At 36.5% G+C, this 25,759-nt stretch overlaps 3 protein-coding genes across 3 annotated transcripts; 2 read left to right on the top strand and 1 right to left on the bottom strand.

Annotated features, from left to right (window-relative positions):
- The first annotated feature begins 818 nt into the window (after positions 1-818).
- LOC133868115 (uncharacterized) lies at positions 819-4,373 on the top strand. The gene is made up of 3 exons (XM_062304936.1): positions 819-1,117; positions 1,222-1,359; positions 4,118-4,373. Exons 1-3 carry the CDS (start codon positions 1,027-1,029, stop codon positions 4,132-4,134), a joined length of 246 nt encoding a protein of 81 aa, XP_062160920.1. The 5' UTR covers positions 819-1,026; the 3' UTR covers positions 4,135-4,373.
- Positions 4,374-4,645: 272 nt separating this feature from the next.
- LOC133868113 (LRR receptor-like serine/threonine-protein kinase GSO1) lies at positions 4,646-9,157 on the bottom strand. The gene is made up of 2 exons (XM_062304935.1): positions 5,200-9,157; positions 4,646-5,110 (listed from the first exon to the last, which is right to left on the bottom strand). The coding sequence occupies exons 1-2, from the start codon at positions 8,612-8,614 to the stop codon at positions 4,746-4,748; spliced, it is 3,780 nt and encodes a 1,259-aa protein (XP_062160919.1). The 5' UTR covers positions 8,615-9,157; the 3' UTR covers positions 4,646-4,745.
- A 6,711-nt stretch (positions 9,158-15,868) lies between these two features.
- Positions 15,869-18,080, top strand: LOC133867891 (peroxidase 7-like). Its single transcript, XM_062304660.1, has 3 exons — positions 15,869-16,183; positions 16,442-16,784; positions 17,503-18,080. Exons 1-3 carry the CDS (start codon positions 15,908-15,910, stop codon positions 17,910-17,912), a joined length of 1,029 nt encoding a protein of 342 aa, XP_062160644.1. The 5' UTR covers positions 15,869-15,907; the 3' UTR covers positions 17,913-18,080.
- The last annotated feature ends 7,679 nt before the right edge of the window (positions 18,081-25,759 follow it).

The following is a 25,759-nucleotide window of genomic DNA, read 5'->3' as shown; positions in this document are numbered from 1 at the left end:
AAAAAGGTAAAAACGGTGGTAATTTGTAGGTGGTTGTTAAGTGGCTGAACTACCTATTGGCAAAAAAATAAAAGTAATTGAGGCCATCTATAGCCAAAGAGGATGTTTGGCTACTCAATAGCCACCCACAAGCTAACTTTTATTTATTTATTTATTTTGTTGATGTTATGATTTAGACTATTTGTTTAAAATTTAAATAAATATATTACTTCTAACACAAGATTTTGGGTGCAACACCTTATTTATATTGCATTGGACCTTAATTGAAAGCTAGATCTTTTTTATAAGACCTGTGACCTTGGCACAAACCCAACATAAAATAACTGGATTAGAGTTTTGTATAAACAGGTTCGAGTCAATTTGGGTTGACTCGAATTAAACTGTTTAATAAACAAGTCAATTTCAGGTTATCTCGCTTAGCTCATGGGTGACCCGCATAAAATATAAATATAAATTATATTTTATTTTACAATTAGAACGGGTTTTGGCAATTAAAAAACAAAACCCTAATAATCTAGCAATCAAGTAGTGTTAAAAGCATTATATATTGTGATAAAAAAGTGTAGGTTAGAATATGCAAGTTGTTAGCTTTGTATTTGCAGCATTTAAATCCTTATAGAAGTTGAAATTGGTGAAACAAGTTGTATTTAGGTCAATTTAATAAGAATTAATTATTAAATGAATTATGTAGGTCGGGTCAACCCAACACAATTTACCAATAAAACAAGTTATATAGGTCGTGTTAAGATAAATTGCAAGTTAACCCAACATGAATCGGATATGCCGACACGAATTGTAAACCTTCCCAAATACGAATTGTTTTGGAGAATAAAGAAAGGAAAAAACCTTCGATAAGAGGAGAACATTAAATGGGTTTTTATGATGGGTCCGGGTCGAAGTCCAAATATGGTGCGGACGTGGCGGAATCACAAGGGCAATCGATAATCGCTACACTGCAGATTCAGGCGGTGAGCCGAGTGTGGGTGTTTGTAGAGAGAGAGAGAGAGAGAGAGGAGAGAGAAAGAAATGGCGTGGAGCGCTACGATGATCGGAGCCCTGCTGGGATTGGGAACCCAGATGTACTCCAACGCCCTCCGAAAGCTCCCCTACATGCGCCGTAAGTCTCCTTTTGACTTTCCCAATTCGTTTCATTTTCTCTTTTACTCATCCATCTATCCATCTAGACAAACAAATAAACATTTTGATTGATGTGTGTGTTAGATCCGTGGGAGCACGTGCTGGGGATGGGACTCGGGGTCGTGTTCGTGAACCAGCTCGTCAAATGGGACGCTCAGCTCTCGGAGGACCTGGACAAGATGCTCGCCAAAGCCAAGGCCGCCAACGAGCGCCGCTACTTCGGTATTCTTTCTTTTTCTATCTTTATTGGGTTTGCGCGTTTCGATTCATTTCATCTGGGTCAGAGTAATGCTTGTTTCGTGTAGTTAATTTGCACTTTGAAATTCCGAGTCATGTGGGTATCTAAAATTCCAATCATTCTACACGCTTACATCACGGAATCGAATTGCCTTTGCGTGTTCTCAAACCAAATTGCCAATATTTTCGCATCCCAAATAGTGTCTTGGCTACTGTGGCAAAAATATTGGAAATTTACTAGCACTAAGAAATAATCAACTTGATAGCAAAGTACTTTTGGTTGGGATGGGAAAGGGCGCACTGGATGCATAGTTCGTTTACATCAGATATAGGTGTTTTCTTTCCGGGGGGCGGGGGGAGGGGCGGAGGCTTTGTTTCAGCCACTAAGTGTTGTTTCTTGGTCGTAAGTGCAATTTGGTAATGACTTTTATTTATGAAGGTCCGGTAATAAATACAACAGAATATTTAGTGCTAGGAATTTTTTGACAGTTTTGGTTTGTTGTAGATGATAACTTCTTGTTTGTGTTTCAGATTTGTTAGAGTAGAGCTTTAGGTGTTTTATCTATTGTGATAATAAGGTTAATGCAGACCTGCATTTGCAGTTACATTTTCACTTTGGTTCTGCCCACCAGTATTTTGAATTAATCTTCAAAGACATCTATTTTTGGGTAACTCCAAAATCTCCTCTTGGTGTTAGTGGTGGTGGGTCTCGTATTTTGTTAAAGATTCAACTTCTTTTACTGTGATCAATAGAGTATGTGCAGTGTGTGCTGTTAATTTTTGTTTTAGGCTGAAAGATACCATAGATAATTGTTTATATCTGCTTTTATAGACCTTGGAACAAATGGCTTTGCCTACTTGGCTACTTCCATGAGTAAGGGGTGGAGGGGCGAGGTCATGTCATCCCTGAGCAGCGGGTCATACAACTAGGTTTCTAAGGCACTTACCATTCCTAAACAATGGAGATCGACGTTCGAAATATCATGCAACTTTATTTATTCTCCCCCTGTTGTATCGATTAGAATCAAGAGTGGCAATGTGATACCCCAGCTCGTGATTACCTGATAATTAGGGATCAAATTTTTGGGCCGAGGCCTATAATTGGGTGAGGATTTGGTAATGGGCTTAATAAAATGGACTTTTAGCCCATTTAAGGTGGATTTGTGAAATAGTGCCACATGGTCCTAAAAATAGATTTAATTGACCCTATTAGAAATTTTAGGTGTTAGCAATAAAAATTTTGAATGTTGATTATTGGACCAAGTGAACATTAAAATTTAGAACAAATAGGCTTGAGTAGGCTTGGATAGGGCCATTAATATAAAAAATTTCGCCCATTTAGATCTTCAGTGAAGAAAAAAAGGTGTGATACTTGACAGGACAACAAGTGTGCTGTTGTGCACCCCATTCAGGTAAGGCCACTGTTTTACTTGTAGAAAGTAAAAGAAATAAATTTTCTTTTGAAAAGGGGGAGTGTGATTTGAGTGCTAAAAATTTCAAGTTTCATGGGACCATTAGGAGAGAAAGTTTTGGGCCAAAGTAATTGCTCTTCAAATTAAGAGGCTTGGTCATGAATTTGTCTTGTGAAGCTAAATGATGGAGTCAAAATTTAACAAAGATGTTACTTATAAAAAAAAATAAAAAAGAAAAAGAAATTACAAAGACGTTATATTGGTTAGATATGGATTTACTCCAAGTATTTGAAATAGGGTTAACTTGGTTCGATGAAGGAATGAAAATACTAAAAAAGAAATATTACAATAATAATAATAATAATGAGGATATTTGGAAAGTTCTGCTATCTAACCTTGAGCACAAATGTACTGTTTCAATCGTTTTGCTCAGCTTGTCCTGTTGGAAGGACAGGTTAATGATTGATTTTCCTAAAGTTATGGAAATGGTGTGTGGGCTATTTAACCAAAGGTAAGGGTCTTATGTTCTTGAGGATAGGATCTGTAATTCTATCCTCAATTCACTCATACCTCGCTTTTAGAGACGGCTGTGTCTTCATCGACTCCGGCCACTCCTTTTGTTGAAAAGGGTGATGATTTCAGGGTGAACAAGGATTCGTCCTTGGCGATTATGGATGCTATTGAAGAGGACTTTCTTTGGAGGGAGATTTTGAATTTGGTGATACAAGTGCGTCCTCTAGTGGGGTGTGCTTCTTGAGGGTTTGGGTTTGAGGGCTTGTGGTTTTGAGGGTTTGTTGGGTTTTTTTCTTTTTTTGGGCCGTTTCTTTTTCGCTTTCTAGTTAAGAGCTTTCTCTTATATACTTTCGGTGTACTTAAGGGCACCTTACGCTTTTAATAAAACCAGTTTATTACTTATCAAAAAAATTCACTCTATCCTTTAATGCAGTCATGTTTGGATTTGTCCTGATACCTTTTCTTTTTGGTTGTTATTTGGAATTGAATGACACAGATTAAATGTATTGTTCTTCAGTGAATTTAATGCTTTCATTTCTTAGTCGGCTAAAAGCAAGCTGTTCACTGGAACCATCTCTGTGGAAGTTTACCACTTTATAAACCTGAATGTTTGAATTAATTAGAAATTCAACTAGTATTTGTTTTCACAGGGGAGATTTTTCTTCTTCTGGACATTTTATGAGCTAACTAATTTGAGTTATAAAGTCTTTTAGTTCACTATAAAAAGGATGAGAGCAGTGTTTGTAATTGTGTCTGTAGCACCCTTTTTTCCACTTCTTTTAACTCTATTTATTTTGTAATTTTGCTATCAATTGCAGATGAAGACGATGAATAGTTTCCATCTCCATGTTTCATGGCATCTTCAGACAAGGCAGTCTTGTTCTTCTTAGAAAGTGTGGCCTTCAAGTTGGAGATGCTTGTTTGCTTTTCAATTAATGTTGCTCTGTTTGTAAGGCTGATAGAACTCTTCCAACTCTATCTACTTTTTGCTAAACAAAATCTTTGAGGTTCTTTCACGATGTAAACTGGCTAATACAATATGTCCCTCAATAAATGGAGATTGGTTGACCTGTACTCTTTCTAGCAAGAACATTTTTGAAGCAAAGTCTTATGATTTCACACAAGGGAGGTCATGCTTTTCATAAATTTTAAATGCTTTAGATAATTTTTTAGTTTTAGAAATAAAACGGTAATTATGTATTTAAGTAGGCATAGGACAGAGATGAGCTGCAGTGGTAGAACAGCCTTCATGCTCGGGACACCAGTCTCCAAAATGCTCACAAGAAAGGAGTTACATATGTCTGCACGTTCAACTGATGCTAGTAGTTAATCTGTTGTACGCAAAGTTAGCAAAAATCTACAAAATAATTAAAAGCTTGTTCCAACAGCTAGGCTGCGTCTTTATTCTTATAATGGTGGACTTCAATCTTCTCAAACATGATTAAATTATGCATAAGGATCCATATTCATCTTTCCAAAGTCCACCATCCTATTGTTAAATACATGTACGAGGAGATCGCATGCTTGACGGGAAGCTGGCCTTTCTTGCGGGGTAGTTTTTGTGCACTGGAGGGCTATTTCAAGCACTTGAAAGGCTGCAGATTCTTCACCCTGTAAGAGAGGTTTCAAAGCAGGATCGATCAACTCCTCGCGGTCAGAACCCTCCATTTCAATATGTGTCTCAACCCATCTCACCATGTCCATCTCCACACCAAAAGCCGTTGGCATTCTTCCACTAACAAGCTCCATTAGCACAATGCCCATGCTGTAAACGTCACTCTTTTCTGTTGCCTTCAATGAATATGCGTACTCTGAGAAAACATGGCAAATGTAATGTTTGTCAGAATCATCACAAGTACTCTTAAAATCAAGGATAAAGAAAAATATAGGAGATTTATACCTGGTGCTATGTAGCCATAGGACCCAGCAAACCACGTATTTGATTCCGTGTTAGAATCATAATCCTCGGTGAGCACTTTTGCGAGCCCAAAATCCCCTAAATGCGCCTCCATATTCGAATCTAGCAACACATTGCTTGATTTAATGTCCCTGTGAACGATCTTTGGTACACAATCATGGTGGAGGTACTCCACTCCTTGAGCTAGCCCCACTGCAATCTTCAACCTTGCCTCCCAATCTAGGCTTGTTTTCTTTTTGCTACTTAGCGGTTGTCCATGCAGCCAATCCCAAACGCTACCATTCACCATGTAATCATATACCAACAGATTCAAACCTGCCCTTCTGTTGCTGCAGTAACCCATCAGTTTCACCAGATGCCTGTGCCTTATCCTCCCAAGCGTCTTAATCTCTCTCGTGAAACTCTTATTCAGTAGAAGATCTTCTTTCCACAATATCTTCTTAACTGCCACCGTTTCTCCTGAGGGCAATTCAGCTTTGTAAACCTTTCCAGAACCTCCTGAGCCAATTATGAACTCATCGCTTAGATGGTTTGTAGCTTCCATAATGTCTTCCCATTTGAAATCTCGCTTTGCAGCACCATTTGGAAAGAGTAGTCTTCTCTGTGCTTGGGAAGAGCTTGATGAGTATGCACAGTTCACTTCACTGGCTTTTCGGAATTCTCGTTTGTGTTTTAAAAGGAGGGTAACCCCAAGAACCAGCAGAACAATTGCAGCTAGAGTCGATATTGCAGAAATGACCACCACTGATGCTTCACTTAAGCCTGACTGCTGGTTGCCGGATACGCCACCATGGCAGTGACCGAGAGAGCTTCCACAAAGGCGTGTATTTCCTTCGAATGCCTCGGCTGGCCAGTGTGAGATTAACTGCTTGTCCAATTTACCTTGAAGATTGTTATAAGAGAGATTGAGCTTTCCCAAGCTGCGCATCTCCCCAACTTGGGGAGGGACTTCTCCGACGAGCTGATTGTGAGAAAGATCAAGTGCTACGAGTTTGGACAGTGTTGCAATTGAAGGTGGGATTTGACCAGTGAGATTGTTGTAACTGAGGTCCAGAATGCTTTGAAGATTCTGGAGCTGAGCAAGCTCAGTAGGAATTTCACCATTAAGGCTGTTTCGTGAAAGCCGAAGCTCATACAGGTCGCCTAGCTTACCTACTGCAGGAGGGATTGGTCCAGAAAACTGGTTGTTGTTGAGGTTGAGGACATTAAGTGATGCCAGGTTACCAATTTCAGAAGGAAAAGTTCCATTAAGCGAATTGTCATTCAGAGAAAGCACTAGCAGCTTAGAACAATTGAATAATTCTCCAGGAAGAGGCCCAACAAACAAATTGGAGGAGAGTTTCAGCTCTCCCAACTGCGGTAAACTTCCGAGCCATGGCGGTATTGGTCCGGAAAGAAGGTTATTGTTTAGATCAATATGGGCGAGTTTCTTGCACAATGAAAGCTCAGCTGGCATTCCTCCAGTGAGTGAATTGCGGGAGAGATCCAACAATGATAGTTCATGGATGTTTCCCAAAGTCCATGGGATTTTCCCAGTGAATTGGTTGTTCCCTAATCTTAGCCTCTCAAGAAAAGGTGAGTTTCCCAGTTGGGGAGGAATCTCATGGTCAAATGCATTATTTGTGACATCAAACGAAAGAAGAGAACTAGAGCTACACAATGCACCAATGCTACCATTAAATCTGTTTTTCGACAGATTCACTCTGGTCAGGTTTGCTACATTAATCAGCGTATCAGGGAGATTACCTTCAAGTGAATTGTTGTAAAGCATGAGCTGTTCCAAAGCTCGCAGGAATCCAAACGTCAAAGCAATGCCACCAGAAAGATTGTTGTCTGCCAAGTCCAGAATAGTCAGTTGATGACAGTTACCCAACGTGGCGGGAATTTCACCCACGAGTTCATTCTGCCTTAGATGAAGAAAATTCAGCTGCTTTAGCCTTCCAATAGTAATGGGAATCTCCCCACTGAAATGGTTTCCGAAAAAATCAATCATTTGCAAGCTCGAACAATTGCCAATCTCCAAAGGGATCTCCCCAGATAGCTGGTTATCATAAAGATACAAAATTTCAAGCTTCCCGAGCATACCAACCTCTTTTGGCAGAGTGCCGTTCAAGTCGTTATGGTAAATTGCAAGTGTCTGTAGATTACTGAGGTTCCCGACGAATGGAGAAATTGAACCCACTAAGCTGTTGTTGTGGAGCAAGAGATCAGTGAGCCCAAGCAGCCCGTATAGCTGAACCGGAATAGACCCATTGAGCGTGTTGTTGGACAAATCAAGTTGTTTTAATGATTGACAGTGGCTCAATTCTACAGGAATTTCACCGAAAATTTGAGTCTCGGCTAGCATCAAGTGCTCCAAATTGGTTGTGTTGGAACATATGTTTCTTGGTATGACACCAGACAGAATGTTGTCCGACAAAACCAAGTAAACCAGCTCCCCCATGTTGCCTAATTCCTCCGGAATACCTCCACTGAGCTTGTTCATCGACAAATCGAGGTTTTGAAGGCTACCCAATTGAGCTAAAGACGTTGGAATTGGACCCTCAAGCTGGTTCCCCATGAAATTCATGTACACAAGTTGACTCAGTTCACCGAGTTCGCTCGGTATCTCACCCGAGAGACTATTGTTGGCCAGGTTAAGAATTTGGAGATTCTTGAGCCGACCCAAATCCCCTGGGATTGATCCGTTGAGCCTGTTGAGAGCAACAGTAAAGACTGTGAGGCTCGAGCAGTTTCCCAGCTCGGCTGGAATCGGACCTTCGAGTTGATTTTGTTGGAGAATCAAACTGTCGAGGAGCCCGAGTTGTCCGAGTTCCGCAGGTATTGGACCGGTGAGACTGCATGAGGCCAAGCCAAGAGTGACTAAATTGACAAGATTGCCAAATGAGGAGGGAATCGGGCCGGTGAGTCCATTGTCTCCGAGTCGCATGACTCGGACACTCGTGAGTGAGCCGAGCTGAGTCGGGATAGGACCAGTGAGTTGGTTAGAGAAAAGAAGCAATGACTCGAGGGAAGAAAGGTTGGAGAGGTCAGGTGGAATGGGACCCGAGAGGCGGTTAGAAGAAATATCAAGGTGGAGCAGGTTTTGCAAACGACTGAGTGAAGGTGATATTGACCCGGCGAGTGACGAGTCAGAAAGGTTGAGACTCACCACTTCCACTGAGCCATCAACCGAGTCTAAACCACAAGAGACCCCTCTCCAAGTACAAACATTCGGGTTGTTTTCAGACCAATCATGCAAAACTTCTTCTGGGTCCTCCACAAATGATTTCTTTACCTCCAGAAGCACAGCAAAAGTTGAGCTACTATCAAGCTTGTCCTCGCACAAGACAAACTCAGATGAAAAGCACATGAAAACAACACTGAGAACTGATAAACATCGTACTAAACTAGTCATTTCTATGAAGTTTGAGATCGAGAGAGAAAATGGCTAGCTTACAACTACACACAAGTTTGGAGGAATTTAAACCAACTTGTTTTGAGTTGACCTTTTGCATAAGCGGGAGAGATTAATGAATTTGGTTTGTAGGCATTAAAGACCGCTCTCGCCTCTCTGTTTCTACTGGTGAAGTTGGCGGTGGTAGGATTGGCTTGCTGGTGTTTGGGTTGAGAGAAAACACGTGGTTTGAACGAAGAAGGTATCCTTTTGAGGGAATGCATCGGGCAGTATCATGTTTATTGAACTGTGGAAGAAGATTGATGGCTGCATTAAAGTCTGTCAGTCTGTCTACTGCAACACAGTTGACGTTAATGAGCGCACAACTTCTACTCTGCCATTTACACAGAGATAGAGAGAGAGAGAGAGAGAAGGTCAAAATGGGTCACAGGAAGAACATGAAAATATATAATGGAGATATGGGGTTACATGGTGGAGGAAGATACAGTGGTTGGGTGACCGACAGGGATGATAGTCGTGGGTTTGCTTGTTATAGTGTGTTAGCTAAAAATGAAAGACCATAAATAAGAAAGTGAGCGGTTGAATTTCCATAATCCCCTCCTTTTTTCTTTTTCGTTTAGAAATTGTACTTTGAAGCTTTACAAAGTCAATGCAGTCCCCCACAAGCCCTTGTCATTCCCGACGTATGCACAAAACCTTCCTACTTACCACCTTTGCGAAGAAAGGAAATATTATGCTATAGCTTAGAAAAAAGGAAAAATGGGAATATTATTGGGTTAAGCTACCAAATCCTTGTGTTTTTTTGTGGCCTCTTCCACTGTTTGATTGGTTGCATGCAAACCCTGGCCTGTTGCCTACTCCAAATGCCTTTCTTTCTGTTTTAATTGCCCACTCAATTATTAAATTTTCTGCTATTAATTAACTGACTAACTTATACAAATGTTTCTTATACCCTATTCCTTTGCTTTGTGCAAGCAAATCCAACCCACTTCAACCGATTATGTGGAGAGAAGTCGTCGAGCATTTCTTAATTCTAGTATTTGGCAGGTTTTATGTAATGTTTGTAGCCTTGACCCACGAGATAGATCTTATCTTTGCCAGAAAATTTGATCTTATCAGGAAATTATTAATTAGTCAATCACATGATTTTCGGGAAAAAATTAAAAAAAAAAAGTTCTTGGAAGTTTAAAGTATCTTCTTCTCTGATATGGTGCCAACTTTCAACTAGTTATAAAATCTTTTCACATACTAAAAATTTGAGATCAAATCCTGTTTTCATTAGGAAAAAAAGAATACTTTGCAGGGTTTTGTTGCAAGAGGGTAGAAAAATAAACAACATCATCAACAGTACTCTCCTCCAGTAAAAAGGCCCTTTCTACTGCTAAATTTTGACTATTGTACCATGCTGAAAATGAAACAATAAAATTTTTATCGGCACTAGGGTAAAATATAAAATATTGGTGTCATTTTCATGGTTATTAAAAGATTATCTTTGTTTGAGATTAGACAGATTCTTTGATTGATTTTTTTAAATTAAATCAAAGAAATTGACATCCCATGAAACATTTCATAATCAATTTACACCAGTAAGTAGCCCCTAAAGGTCCTAAATAAACGACCATGGTTAACCCTTGTGCTAATATAATTGACTAAAAGTTGTATAATTATAAGGACACAAGTTCTTATATATATAGAAGGAACTTTTTTTTTGATCACTTGGATAAATATATTAATACTTTGATGTTTTAAGGCGATACCTGACAAATTTGTTCATGTTTCCTCCTCTTGACAGGTTTAAAATTAGAAGGTGATCGATGATCAGGATCTGTTCATCATCATAAAGGTATCACTAATCTGGTTGGATTTAACTAGTTGTTAAACAACCTCTTATTCTTCTTCCCAACTCTAAAAGGTGCTCAAAGCATTTACAGATTGATGCTTTCTTCCTTGAAATATAACTTAATTAAAACTTAATGAGTCTACTTAGCTGCCAAGTGCCAGGTTGCCAACAATAATTGAACCCCTTTATCCCTCTCTTATCTGTTATACCTAAAACATACTCTCAACCGCAATTGATCTGGACGACTAAGCCCCATTTTATAGCTACACACATATATATATTTTTGATACTTACTGATTATAAGTTATACCAGTTTCTTATAGGTAACAATTCGTATTTATGTGTTGGGTTTAGATCGTATCGAAGTATAAGTATAAGACTATATAAATACGACCTATTTAATTAAACGGGTTAAATCATTTGGCCATAACCCACTAATTTTGTATTAAGATCATGTCAACTTCACGAATCATGTAAAAAATTACCGGCTTAACAATTTTTTTTCCTCTCTTTTTTCTAACCCTTGCATGTCAATATATATATATCGATCGATCCCTTCTTTTGCAATTTCAGGATCTCTCTGAAAAAGCAAAACATGTTAATATGATCAAAGCAATTTTCAAGCATGCACAATGATCAATTAGTCATTAATGCATGCATGTGCTCTGGAATTAACATAACTTGCTTTTTTGGAAATGACAATTCCCTTTCACAATAACCATTGATTTTCCATTAAAATTCTTGATCTCTTCTCTGAACACTGTCTGCTCGAAGATGTGTTGAGATTCCTTAGTCAAAGTCAAGGATAATAGGTTCACACTTTATATATGATGACAAAATGACAAACGTTTAACGTTTTATATATATATATATATATATATATATATATATATATATATATATGTATGTATGTATGTATATGGACAGGTTCTGCCCGTGACACAGTAACACATCCCTACAAAATTAACTTGTTGAATGATATCGATCGTAGATTGCTCATATGATTATCCAAAGAATATTTATTATCTATTTGAATACATTATTACTAATTAATATATAATAACAAGCTATCAACCAAGAATCTTAGGAAGAATTAATTAGTTTAATGTAAGACGTGGAGATGATCGAGGAATATTGGTTAGACTTTGACAATTATAATACGATGAATTAAACAGTGGATGCTGTGTCCAAGAGAGAATGTGACAAAGATGACGATACTTTAAAGACTCTTGGACGTTCACCCACTTCGAAAATTCCTCCACAATTTGACCCAAATAGCTCAATGTAAATTAATTAAGTCTTTTTGAGGGGAAAAAGTGTTTTTTTTTTTTTTTTTTTTAGAAGAGAAATTAGATTTCAACATCAATTCAGCACAGTCTATCTGAATTCTGTGCTGCCCACAATCCTGACTTTAATTCTTGTATGGGCAGCTTTCTGGATGAGGTGATAGGTCACTTACAAGTTTGGTAGCATTGGGGATATAAAATTTGAGGTAGTATTTTTCATGTATTATATTAGGGCTACAATTTCATACACATTCAATCAATACAAATTAGCGCGTTAGGCGGAAGATTTTGATCCATTTAACTAAATAAATTGGGTTAAAATTGACATTTTAGTCTTAGATCATGACTCAACACTACATAAACTCAACACACGAGCAAAAATTACTACCGTACCCCTATAATTGATTTAACAGAACTAAAGTAATCTAATGTAATTTATGTATAATCAAATCAGAAGTTTCGGGTATGAAGCGTGTGAGATCTATCATGTGTCACAATATTAAATAATTTTTTTTTTTTTTTGTAAGATAATCAAAACCACATTCTTTCTATCCACATATATTATTTTATTTTAAACTATATTTTATAAAAATCCTAAAAAGTTTGAATTTTATTTAGGGATAAATGCAAAATTGGTCCTGTGACTTAAGGTTTTGACAAATAGTTCCATGCATATCTTCCATGGGTCTTAAAAAGTGATTAAATACTCTATGAGATAAGCAAATTAAAAACAAATAGGTTATTGCCGTTAAGCACCAATCACAATGTGACATGTGTCACTTTGAGACAATTTACAAATTAAGCCCGGGCCTTAAGGCGAGGGTGTTACAAGGAGCTTTATAAATTGGATAGAGTTTTCCTCCAAACTAGGTTGAAAGAAGTTTCTCCAACCCAATCTATAAAAATGACATGTGTCCATTGAACATGTGAAAATTACTGGGTTTTTTAGTTAAAAACACCATTTGGATGATATATATATATATATATCATATATCTATTTTGAAAGAGAAAAAATAGAAATATTGTTGTGCAAGCTCAATATTAGTCATTGATAAAGCTTTTTAGTTATTAAACATCATTTGGATGCCAATGGTAAATTAGGTTCTCCCATATACAGGATTCTCTCCATTTTATGGTTAGGATTTAAACTTGATGTTGATATATTTAACTGTGCACATGATTTCATATTATTTAAATTTTTAAAATACGTGTCAACATTAACTTCATATACACCGTTCGATGTACTAACTTTAAATCTCGACTTTTCATTTGAAATCGATAGCATGCATTTCATTAAATGAAACGAAGAGGATCCCCTATTTCTTCCTGTATTGTGTAGCATAAAATCATCCCTTATTTATTTATTTATTTTATTCTTATTATTGATGTAAAAGTGACGTGAAGTTGAGCTAATAAATGGGTTGGTCCTTATACGTGAAAGGTGAAACCATAGTTGGAATTGAAGAGGTCAGAAACAACCACCGGCTGCTTTATTCAACTCTCACCAACTCGAATGCATCCCGTGGCCTCTAGAGCAATATCGATGATCATGATCGACGGGCCATACATACGGTTTTCCTCAGCTGTCTGTTTCATATATAGGCTAGGGTCCAAGCTTGAGTCCAGTTTTGATGATTCGCATATGACTTAGCTTGTGGGGGGTGGACTAGCTAGTTTAAATCACATTTTTTCCTGATTGGAAAAAGGTAGTGTGATTTGCACTACATATGTTCTTGTACATAAATCTTTCAATGTCAGTAATTGATCGAATCTGCATAATTGGTACATGTCATGTTTAAGTTCTTTTGTCTCATTCGTTGGACTAGATCATGATGCATCCCCACATGCACCAACTCTCCTTTTTGTTTCCCATGTACGTCTTGCATGCATGATCACTACTCTGGTTCGACTATTTCTTTGGGTTTCAGTTGAGATCGAAATCTCCAGTAATTAGGTGTCTAAATTGTCGGCAGTTAATGTGAGAGAGTATATATAATATATAAGATTTATTTGTTTAAATATATTTTGGGCTGCTTAACCATCTATTTGGACGGGTGAATTTCATATACGCCCTCTTATATTAGTTGTCTAAATTGTTAACAAATTTCACAGTAAATTGCCGTGGATCTCAATCCCGTGAGAAGTCCCATATGAGACCTATCTGCTTGAGGAAGTAGTTGAATAACCCAACATTTAGTTAGACTTACAAATTTTATATATGACATTTTATATTCTAACAATTCGAACAGATAATTGAAATACATGCTTGGCCCTCAATCCCAAACTTTGAGAAAGTTAATTACTTTAGGCTGAATGCTGGCTAGCTGCATATGTCGCACGGCCTGCTCAAGCTAGGGTTTGATTGACGATGTCGGCTGGGTCATATACAGTGATCGCATTCGGTATCTTGGTGACACAATTATCACATATCCTTTTATTGTATTCTTTTGAGAGAAAGAGATGCCAATGGAGTTAAAAGATCGATTTTGTTAATCTTATGCAAATAAATAGTTATTTTCGCTTATTCTCCAAGTACAGATTAAATATGTGTGAAATATATACGAACTGTATCTGTTAAATTATTAGTTGTCTTAAAAGTAAATTAAATTTAATAAGAAATACTTAATTAATTTAATCATTTAATTTATATTTTGTAAAAGAGTGTGGGCTAAAATCCTTCAGTAATATATAAGTGAAGACCTTTGCTATGATATCATGTTAAATAATTAATTATTTCAAAAATTTAAGCTAGTACCATATTAAAAGAAAAGAAAAGAGGATATTGTTAGGAAAATTATCATCCCCAAGGCAAATGGGCCTATACCTGAACCAGGGCCCAGTTGATATTGCTGGCCCAACTTGACCCGCTCAGTAACTAAGGCTTAACAAAATCTTATAACACCTTGAAGGCTATATTTGGAACACATGGGATAAATACATTATCCCATGAGGAGTAAGTGTCCCACTCTCCCACTCTCCCACTCAACCTCTATCTCATCCCACTAACGGTCCCACTCAGCCATGACATGAAGGTGGAACAATGCGGTTGAGAACTATGTGCTTATAAATAGGCTGCTACCCCAGGTATAAAATATATTTTGAATATGTGCTAAAAATATACTAAACTCTCGACTCTCAATACTCTTCAAAATTGCCCACTGACTTAGGCATCGGAGAGGGAACATCGGGAGACCCCCCTTTGACGCATTGTTTGTTCTTCCTTGCAGATTACGAAGAACATAGCGAATCAAAGATCTACATGTCACCGGACTGAAAACTGTTCTAACAGATATATATATCCATTCTAAGACATGAATATGACTAGTTTTGTACGTTAATTAAGCATGTCATGGCCTTAAGCTCAAGGTCTCTCGCATGGCAAAAAGAGCAATTGAGGAAGGAGATCGAAAGTACTCTGGGAAACAGTGATGGCCTTGCTCCTGTCATTGGATTGGACTATATCTATCTAGGCTCGCCCAACCCATAAATATGACCCAAGGCCAGCTTTGGGCTTAATTAGTTCATGTCTAAGCTAGCCTATGATGAAATCGGTCCAGTATTCCATTGTCAAAGCCAAAATCTCCATTAATATTGTGGCAATGTCTGCTGGAGACCTGGCACGTTCTCATATTATACTTCTTCAACCCGTTTTTTTTTTTTTTTTTTTTTTTTTCATGTTCTGTTGGTACAGAAAGATCTATTAGAGATTGATCATATCCATTAACTTATAAATAGCATGCGATTTGATAAACAATTATTAGTATCATCATTAATATATAAACAATTTTGGTGCAAATGATATGCTAACATGCCATATGTACGGCTTCCACACTATGATATTTACCTCTATTCTTTTATCCCTATTAACGTTACTTAATATCACGAAAGACAATAAAATAATATTAGTCAATTTCATACCTTCCTTTATTAACAAACATATGTGTAATGGGATTATTGTCAACCCTACATGCAGGCATGTCACCTTTGTTTGAGGATGTGCGTCCCACGTAGTTCTACACAGAATGATTAACATATTCCCATGTCTTCCAATTACAATATTATTATGTTATTTATATATATATATATATATATATATATATATATATATATTGTCGAAGTCTACCAAAACCCCACAATCGAAAATTCTCCTTCCTTGGGACAGAAATCATGAATTCCTCAATTTCAGTACTCCTCTATTTCCTCCTTGGTCTAGGACTCTTGATTTCAGCCTCTGCCCTCCCCGGCGTGGCCTCTGATGTTTTGAAGATTCATACGTTGTCAGAGGCCTCGCCTTTCGAAGACTGCCTATCATTTTCTTATTATCAACAGAAATGTCCAGATGCTGAGGCTATTATCAATAGAAAATTGAAACAATGGTTTCAAAAGGATTACACCCTCGCTGCCAGTCTCATTAGGTTGCACTTTCATGACTGCTCCGTTAGGGTGAGAATGTTTTCTATACGATCAGTACTATATATATATATATATATATATATATATATATATATATATATATATATATATAGGATCGTTTGCGATTATTCACCCGAATTGTAGAGAATTATCACCTGCAAAAAATTATCTACGCTTCGGACATATAATTATAGACGATCATGCTCCATGCAAACGAGCTTCCTTTAGTTCAATAAAAGAAGTCAATCATATGTATTTATGCATTCATTTTGTTGTTATACAACGCAGGGATGTGATGGTTCTGTTCTTTTAGACCATGAGGGAAGTGAAAGGAGGGCTGAAGCGAGCAAGACACTAAGAGGATTCGATGTGATTAATGATATCAAAGCGGAGATTGAGAAGAAGTGCCCGCAAACAGTCTCTTGCGCAGATATCCTGACAGCAGCTGCTCGGGATGCGACTGTCTTTGTTGGAGGTCCTTATTGGGCGGTCTCATACGGAAGGAAAGATGGCCTAGTTTCTTTTGCCAAAGAAGCTGAATCAGTGCCAATGGGTGACGAAGACATGACTTCTATGATTGAGTTTTTCCAGTCCAAGGGGTTGAATGTCGTTGATTTGGCTATTCTTTCAGGTGAACCAACTATAGCCCATATATATATATATATATATATATAAGGATTGCAATTCGTGTTCGTGTGTGTTGGATTCGGGTCGTATTAAAGCATGAATATAAAACTATATATATAGGTCAACTCTAATCCGATATATTTAATAAACATGTCAGACCACTCAACCCTAATCCACTAATTTTAGGTTGACCGGATTCATTTCATGTTTACTAGTCGTGTCAAAATTTGCAAGTCTTAATTAGTGTCATATATATGTCGGAATTGGGCCGTGTTAATGCATGATCAGTATAAGACTATATAGGTCAACCCTAACCTAACTCATTTAATTAAATAGGTCAAACTCTTCAACCTTAATTCGCTAATTTAAGGGCAGTAGAACTTTAATATTTGGACAAAATGGGACAAAACTAGAAAAAAAAAAAAAAAATAGATGTAAAAAATAATTTTGGGGGGTCCATTTGAAAAACAAAAATCAAACGTTTGTGCATTTTCTAAAATTTTGTAGGGGGCAAAGGTAAGAGTGGTTTCGCTTTTCGACTAATTTCGTGTTGAATTCATATATATATATATATATATATATATAAAAGGGAGTTGGTATATATGCATTCCGTGTAAACTCCGACACAATTGAAGAGAAGTGTTTGATGTTCTCTTTGTCCAGTTGGAACTTGGAAGTACTAGCTAGCTAGTATCACTCTTATGGTGCAAAATGTTATGCAGGGGCACACACCATTGGAAGGGCTTCTTGTGGTTCCATCCAACAAAGGGTCTTTAACTACAGCGGGACAGGGAAACCAGATCCATCCATTGATGGAAAATATTTGAACTTCTTGAAAAGAAAATGCAGATGGGCGTCGGACTTGGTTGACCTTGATGCTACGACCCCAACGAAGTTTGATGCTGTGTACTACGCTAATCTTCCAAAGAAGATGGGACTCTTATCCACAGATGCAAAGCTGTATTCTGATCCAAGGACTGCGCCTCTTGTCAGCGCATTGGCTTACCAACCCTCCCTCTTCTTGTACCAGTTTGCGGTTTCCATGGCAAAGCTTGGGAATGTACAAGTCCTCACAGGTCCACATGAAGGCGAAATCCGAACCAAATGCGATTTTGTCAACTCTCATAAATAATTTCTTTCTATATATATACTATCATGCTTTCTGTTGTTTCACTTACTTGCTACTTTACGTTGTATTGCTTCTGCTGCTGCTGCTGCATGATCGAAGACATTGTCATTTAAGAATCTATAGCTTCAAAGTTATCAGTGCGAGAAAGAAATAGAATAACTTTACAGTACTCGTCCATTGTACTTCCCATATACCATCTTTTTAATTGTTAGGAATCTCTTGCTCAGTTTGTTTGTTGCTGCTAATTAAGTACATGATATGTTTGGTATAAATTACTCTAACCTGAGACAAGTATGCCAAGCAATAAGGGGTCTATTGGCACGAAGGGAGTCTGCAGGCAAAGAAAACAGTTAGCTAGAGAGGTCCAACAGAATTCCGGCAGAACTACCTCCCGTGACTAGGTCGGTATGAGTAATTAAGAAGGAAAATAGTTAGGCAGAGCAAGGATAAGAATAAGATGAATACCTTATACGGGGGTTTTGACTTAGAAAAATGTTAGAATTCATTCTAGTGTGTTTTTAAGATTCTTCTATTTTGACCTAACTCGACTTATATTTATAGACCGGAGTTCCTACCATCTTTGGCATAAGGTTGCGGAGGCCTTCAGTTGGCATGGCATTCTATTGAGGGAATTTAGGGTTGTTTTGGTCATATAACCAAGGGGTGAATATTCACTTTCTCGAATATTAGTAAAGTTTAGGAGAGTATTACTTGCACAAAATTCATGTGTACAACAATTGCACATCAAGATATATTGGAGTGTGGAACCCATGCATATCAGTCCCACATATAAAAATCATTATTTTAAGGTTTATGGGGTGGGAAGCTGTCACCTAACCTCCAGGGAGAGGGGACTAGTTGTGGTGCGTTTCACCGGGGTGAGGTGCATCCTAAAAGTGAATCAACGTTAACTGCCGGTTTGATCGCCAGGCATTTTCTTAGTTTTGGGCTCCTCTGGTGGCTTATTGCCCTTATTCCTAGCGGGGCTCTAGGCAAATATTCTAACGCTTTGGCCACTTAGATGAAGATAAGGCTAGGATTCATCGGTAGGCCCTATGAAATTTGGGTTTTGGAGGTCCATTGAACCAATATGTGGCTCACGTGAAGGTCTTACATGGAGGCACGTGGATTCTTTTCACTTCAAATAAACTGGAGAGGAGTAGGTTCTTTAAAATGGAACGGCAAAATTATCTCAAAAAATATAAAATGACAATATCACCCTCTCATTTTAAAATTAACCGGCTCTCCTGTTCCTACTTGTAGTGGGTACAATTACACACCTTTGTGTTTATCCGGACTAGCAATTAATTAGTAGCATGGTAATCTGAAAGAGCACGACACCTTTTAGGCCTAGAAGCGTGACAGATTGGGCTTTTTATTTTTGGGCTTCAAATCCTCTTGGGTTTGAAGTAGCCATTATTCCCCTTTGGGTTTTAAAGGAATGAAACATAGAAGCCCTTTACCATTGGTTCCTTTTATTTTTCGGCCTCATCAACTTGATCATTCATAAACTTAACGTTATAGAGGATTAGAGGAGCTTAATGAACCTAAAAACAGTAAACTTGGATGATGATGATGATGATTATAAATTATTATTTATCGCAACTTCTTAATTACAATAATAACTGCAATTAATCATTGTAGTTATTGTTGTAGCACAAACCGTAGACAATGTTTACATGATCATACCATCACCAATTCCAATGAAAATAGATTTTTGATTTTTCATCTGATATTTGATATAAAAATATGAAAAGCTTGAGCAAGAAGCCTGCACTAGTTTCTTTTGATATTTTAATGCTTGATGCGTGGGCTGCATGAACACATGTTCAAGGTTATCCTATATCTCTAAAGAGTAATGGTACTCACTCTTTATATCACACTTATTTTATATTAGTTGTTGACATGATATATTTGAAGTTAAAAAAAATAAAAAAGTAATTTATATTTAAAATTACTTAAAATATGTTATATTAATCGGTGTAAAATGAATAAATGTGAAGAGTAACGCTACTCGTCTTTAACGACCGAATTGTTTACAATTTTTTTTTTCTCCACGTATAAAAATTTATGCACCATTTTGTGAGTGGGCTCTACTTGGTCCTCCTGCCAGGGGACTATGGGCTTGCTTTCAAGGGAGCGTTCTCTGTCATAAAGGTCAAACAAAGATCAACCTCTCTCTCTCTCTCTCTCTCTCTCTCTCTGACACATACACATTTTCTTTTTCCCCCCACTGTCACCACCACAAGACATGTTAAAGCAATCCATCTCCTCATCACCTCAAAGGCATTGTTAAAGCAATTCACCACCCCTTGCTTTCCTCTTTTCTATTTTTCAAGTCTCTCTCTCTCTCTCTCTCTCTCATTTGAATTCTTATAATAAGCCCTACAAGGTATCAGTCTCAACATGACCTCTCTTTGCCATATATCTTGAGCTCTGAGCTTTTAACATGGCCAACCCTTGAGTACTTAAGAGACCTGTTGGATGATTTTATAATATATATTTCATTTTGCATGGCTACTGATGTTCAAACTCCCTATCTTACTTCTTTGTCCCTCTTCTTCTTTCTACTACTTATGTCTGATACCACCATGGCTGACAAGAAAAATAGCTTCCCACCTGTTACCAATATTAGAGATGGAGCTGGCTTGAAGAGAAACAGTGTGGAATTTACTTCAAGAAGACATGGCGGTGGCAAGTCCAAGACCGACTCAACATGCAAAACCCTATCAACGGCGACTAATGCCGTCCATGTTCGAAGGAGAGGAAGGTTATTCCAAGGTAGTAAACCGCCATTGCCATGGCAAGAAAAGATCTTCAATGCCAGCGAACATGAAGTTCCAAGTGGTCCAAATCCCATTTCGAATAGGTAAGCAAGCAAACAAAGTGCAAAAAAAAAAAGAAGGAGAAGGGTTTTCTCCATCTTTGTGGTTTGTGTTTTTGGCATTTATATATATATATATATAGTTAGGATTACTACATTAATAGTGAAATATCTCTACAGTTTATTCTTATTATTGTTTCCAAACAGAACCTACCAACCAATCATTTAACCATGCATGAAGATATGTATATGAGATTCTAGTATTGATCTTTGGTTTCTTCATTTGTGGAATACTCATCATTATGCCGCCCTCCTCCACCTACTAATGTGTTTGAAGATTCCTTTCCCTTTTCTTTGTGGATGAAAGGGATTACTGTTTTCTTCTTATTTTTTATTTTTATTTTATATATATATATATATAAATATTATAAAGGATATTCTTGCTTTTTGGCTCTGTTTGATTTGTATATATGATTAGGAGAAGCACTTGTTTAACTACTAGACAAGAGTCGGTTCCCATTACTATATTCGTTTATAATTTCACCGAAAGAAGAAAAGACAATGTTCTTTGGTATAATGGAAAAGACAAGAATCAATTTTTTTTTTTTTTGGGCAATTATATATCCCGGGCAAAACCCAAAAAGAAAAATTGAAAGTATATATTAAAAGGTCACCAAAATACTTTGAATTAACACCGACAATTTTCTACGCAACACGCGAATTCAACACAAAATTAAAAGATTTGGATTGAAGGTTATAACACGTTTAATTAAATGGGTCGGGTAAGGGTTTACCTATATATATAATTTTATACTTATGCCTTGACACTCGACATTTATAATTAAATTTTTTTGACACGATCCGTAAATTTAACATAAAATTAGCGGCCTGTTTAATTAAACATATCTTATATATGATGCTTATATATATAGTCAGTTTTTCTTGGATGTCCTTTGTTTTGACTCAAGGTTCTGGAATATATGTATTAATTGGCCCATCACCAATCTTGTTCTCTATGTCTGCGGCATGATATATATATGTCTTCATAAAAAATATATTCATCGAAAAAAGATATCTTCATCAAATAAGAAATAAAATAAAAAGTGCATACATGCATGGAACTGGACTTTTCTAGCTTATATATGCACTTCTAAAATGAATTGTGCTTTAACTTAAAATATTATCAATCAACTCAATCTAATTAATCTGCTCATTTGATCATTAATCGTCTTATTTGTTAATATTTTTATGTATTTTAAAAAGAAAAAACAAAAGAGAATAGGAAAACGTTTTATCAAACGAAGCATATATATTTTCTCATATTTATTATATATTCATTTGAATCAAAATTAACCATGAAAATTAAAGATAGATGAAAAGTATAATGAAGAGATAGAGAATTTGCTTAATTAAAAACAAAGATAATTAAGGAAGAGGAAGAGAGACAAATTAGGAGTTGTTAAGCGATCGAGGAGGTTATTGTAATTTTGGTAGCTGGCATGGGAATATTTAAGGGAATCCAATTATTAATTTGAAGCCAATTAATTAAGGTGCATGGTGGTATATATATATATATATATATATACAAGTTGATCGAGGTGGATGGATAAACAATATATTAAAGGGCCGGGGAAGGGACATAATGATTAAAAAAAATGTGTGGGTTAGAAGCTTTTGTTTAGGACGAGACTGCATGCAATAATGAAAAGGGAAATCAAAGAGAGAAAACGCCATAGTTTTGCGTGAAAAGTCGTCATACGGACCCTGCAGGCATCCAAAGCGAAAGCAGCCGTGGAAATATTGAAGGGTCTCTTTCCTTTCCTTTCAATTCCTCTAATTTACAACCAATTAATTAACCCTCCTTTTTCTGATGATCAGAACCATGCACCTTCCTTCCATTGCCATTCATTCATTAATTCTCTCTCGTCGTCTTCCTTAAAAAGCCTGGAGCTCTCCGGTCCGCCTTACCCTTCTCCACTGTTTTTATCCTCCCAAACAAACTACTACTTGCCTAGCTTTTTGGCTCTTGTTATTAAATCGATCATGACCGGAGGAGTTTTTCAAATATTTCTGGGAAAAGCAAATGGATACGATCTGAAACACTTTCTTTTACCATCATTCATTCATATCCCTTTTATGATTGCTCATGGCCGGATTCCTATGCCTTTTAATCATTCATATATATACTTCTGGGTACGTTTTAACCAAATGCCCAGGATTAATTAATTAAAGACACCAAATTAAAATATTGGAAGGAAAAAAAAAAACGAAATATTTCTTTAATTTTCCTAATTTTACTGATTTGAGTGAAAAGTAGGATAAAACTTTTAGACATGCATGTTAGAATACAAAATAATACAGTAGAATACACATGCAACAGAAATTTTAATAGAATATTCCTTCGTGGCTATATATGTTTGGGACAGAAATTTCCTACAAATCGGTTCGTAAGAAATTTCATACAACTCGCATATAAGAGTACTGACACGTGTCTTACTATAATAGGTTAGTTAGGTCAAAAACCATCAATCTTAGAATTTTTTTCTTAATTATTCCTCCTATTAATTAAGGAATAAGTTCAAAAATAATTTAATCTTTATAGGAATAATCCCATTTAAATTGCTTTAGAAAGACAAATATATATACCACGACAATTTGGTAGAGCTTCGATCACTAGTGTAGAAAAATTGATTTCCAAATTGATTATAGGTTTAGACATCTAAATCATACAAGGAATACAAATTAAAGGATATGTTAATTTCTTTTTATTTTATTTTATTTTTATTTTTTTGTAGTTGATGTAACTTTCAAAATCATACGTAACGTTGACACGAAAATTGTTGAGGCATGGAAAGAGAAAGCTGGCATTTCCATTTCCATTTCCATTTTGTCTAGGTTGATTGTATTTGTTATTGTAACTTGTGTTTTCATTTTTAATGGTTGTTCTTGTTGATGATCAATGAAAATATATCAACCGCAGAATATAAATATGGGAGAGCAAATAATTAAAAATCGTGTTAAGGTTTAAATATATACTTTAAATTTATCAACTTAAATACTAAATACATATATATTATACCATAACCCTGTATACTATATATATATATATAGTACTTCTGATATAGTTTTGGTTTATCAACGTTTAATAAAACTATATATATAAACCCTAGCTATATAGTATACATGAATAATATATATAGAATATTACTGATATATATGGTATATATGGTTCATTAGGGAGGTTTATGGTTTATGCATATAAATTTACAATTTTAACACATGACCACAATAGTAACATGCTAAATCCTCATGTCACTAAAATAGTGACGTGCAAAGCTTTCACGTTACTAAATAGTGAATTTAGTAACATGTTAAATTTACAAATTTACCACGTTACTATATAGTAACACATAAATTAACCACATTACTACCTAGCTAGTAACGTGCAAAATATTACACATCATTACGGAATTACGTGTTAATATTAGCATGCCACTAAATTGTTTAGTAACATGCATAATATTGTTATCACGTGTTATCTATAAAAAAAAAAATTAAAAAAAAAATAGTAATGTGTTAACTTTTGCACATTAGTAATTTCATGATTTTTTGTAGTGTGGAACGGAAAACTCAAAAGAAAAAAAAAAATGAGGCAGAGAATGGGGAAAAGGAAAAATCTCCAAATTGGCACAATAAGACAGTAAAAATCTTTCTGTATCAGGCTCGCAAATGCAATGAAGGCAATTCAGTGAAAAATATGATTGGCATATATACAGGGGGATATGCATGCACGCATTAACTTCAAGGAGATAGGACAAGAAGAGACAGTACGTGCCATATGATGAGACAGATTGGTAGACTAATTGATGATCTTTTCTGAATGGCATTTGGTAGTGGTTCAACTTCTCGTGAGGACGCTAATTCATGACAACGGTGAACATGGCTCACGACTCTGGCTTCTAGTGATCGTTTTTAACTTTTTACTCTCTCTATCACAATCAGCAACTATGGAAGCTTGTGGATCGGAGTACTTCTACCAAAGAAAAGTCTTGCAGTAGGACTCTTGGAATTGTGAATTTAGGTTACCGTATGGCATATGGTGATACTATTTACTAGAGCTAGCCCCATAAGATTCACTTAAATTCACTAAAGCCTGCTACCGCACGGGTTCAAGACGGTCTCCTAACTGCTGACCGCCGGACACTTGCCCGATGAACACATGATAAGGGAATCATAGAAGGAAGGGTATCCTCTCATTAACAGTCTCCTCAATTTAGACTTGGCTCAGTAAGGCAAGGATCAATTAAAACATCCCTCGAAGGAAAGTTATTCATAGGAATATAACACAATATTATTCCATATCAAACCCACTTGCCATAACAACATTGTCAATCCTATAAGTAAGGTGATAGACTCTACTATGAGGTACGCACACGTTTCTCTCCTCACTCTTTTGCCTATTGTGTTCTCTCAAGTAACTCACTCACTTAGGCATCCGAGTATTCTCCACCGGCACCTCCAGTAAGTCAATCCTGTCTATTTCTTGTCTTAGCAGGTCTTCTTGGCTAGACTATATATATGTACTAACAATGTACAACTTCATGTTCAAATATCAAGCTCCACTATGCCTAAAAGCAAAGAGATATATATTTGTAACATCAAGATTATTCGATGATCAACTTTCCATCGTAGTGAAAACGTTAGAGAAAAAGCATGTTTAAGTCAAGACAGAGACACATAGATTTTGATAATCTTTGCCTTTTTCATTTCTCCCCCCTCTTTCTAAGTTCTACATGTCTATAACAGGAGGTAAGGTGGTTTGCTTTTGGCAATCAAAGCATCATTCTGTCGTTGCTTTTGATTTTGAGTGAGTTTTAACACTTTAAGAAACTTTTGTAACAAAGACTCAACTCAGGCTACAGAAGTATGACTTGACCTGCCCCTTGAGATACAGTAGCTGTAGATAGAACTCAAAAGTTAGAAACCAATCTTTGGAAAACACCAGCAGTCTAGTCATCCAGAAAGA

The sequence above is a fragment of the Alnus glutinosa genome, chromosome 5 (genome assembly GCF_958979055.1).
Source record: "Alnus glutinosa chromosome 5, dhAlnGlut1.1, whole genome shotgun sequence".
Lineage (NCBI taxonomy): Eukaryota > Viridiplantae > Streptophyta > Magnoliopsida > Fagales > Betulaceae > Alnus > Alnus glutinosa.
The sequence above is the reverse complement of the archived record's forward strand: the minus strand, read 5'-3'. Positions and strand labels throughout refer to the sequence as shown.

Coding starts and splice junctions, on each gene's coding strand:
- LOC133868113 (XM_062304935.1), bottom strand. CDS start 8,614: ATGACTAGTTTAGTACGATGTTTATCAGTTCTCAGTGTTGTTTTCATG. Junction 5,111..5,199: donor CTATGGCTACATAGCACCAG/GTATAAATCTCC, acceptor ATGTTTTCTCAG/AGTACGCATATTCATTGAAG.
- LOC133867891 (XM_062304660.1), top strand. CDS start 15,908: ATGAATTCCTCAATTTCAGTACTCCTCTATTTCCTCCTTGGTCTAGGA. Junction 16,184..16,441: donor TTCATGACTGCTCCGTTAGG/GTGAGAATGTTT, acceptor TATACAACGCAG/GGATGTGATGGTTCTGTTCT. Junction 16,785..17,502: donor TGATTTGGCTATTCTTTCAG/GTGAACCAACTA, acceptor AATGTTATGCAG/GGGCACACACCATTGGAAGG.
- LOC133868115 (XM_062304936.1), top strand. CDS start 1,027: ATGGCGTGGAGCGCTACGATGATCGGAGCCCTGCTGGGATTGGGAACC. Junction 1,118..1,221: donor AAAGCTCCCCTACATGCGCC/GTAAGTCTCCTT, acceptor TGTGTGTGTTAG/ATCCGTGGGAGCACGTGCTG.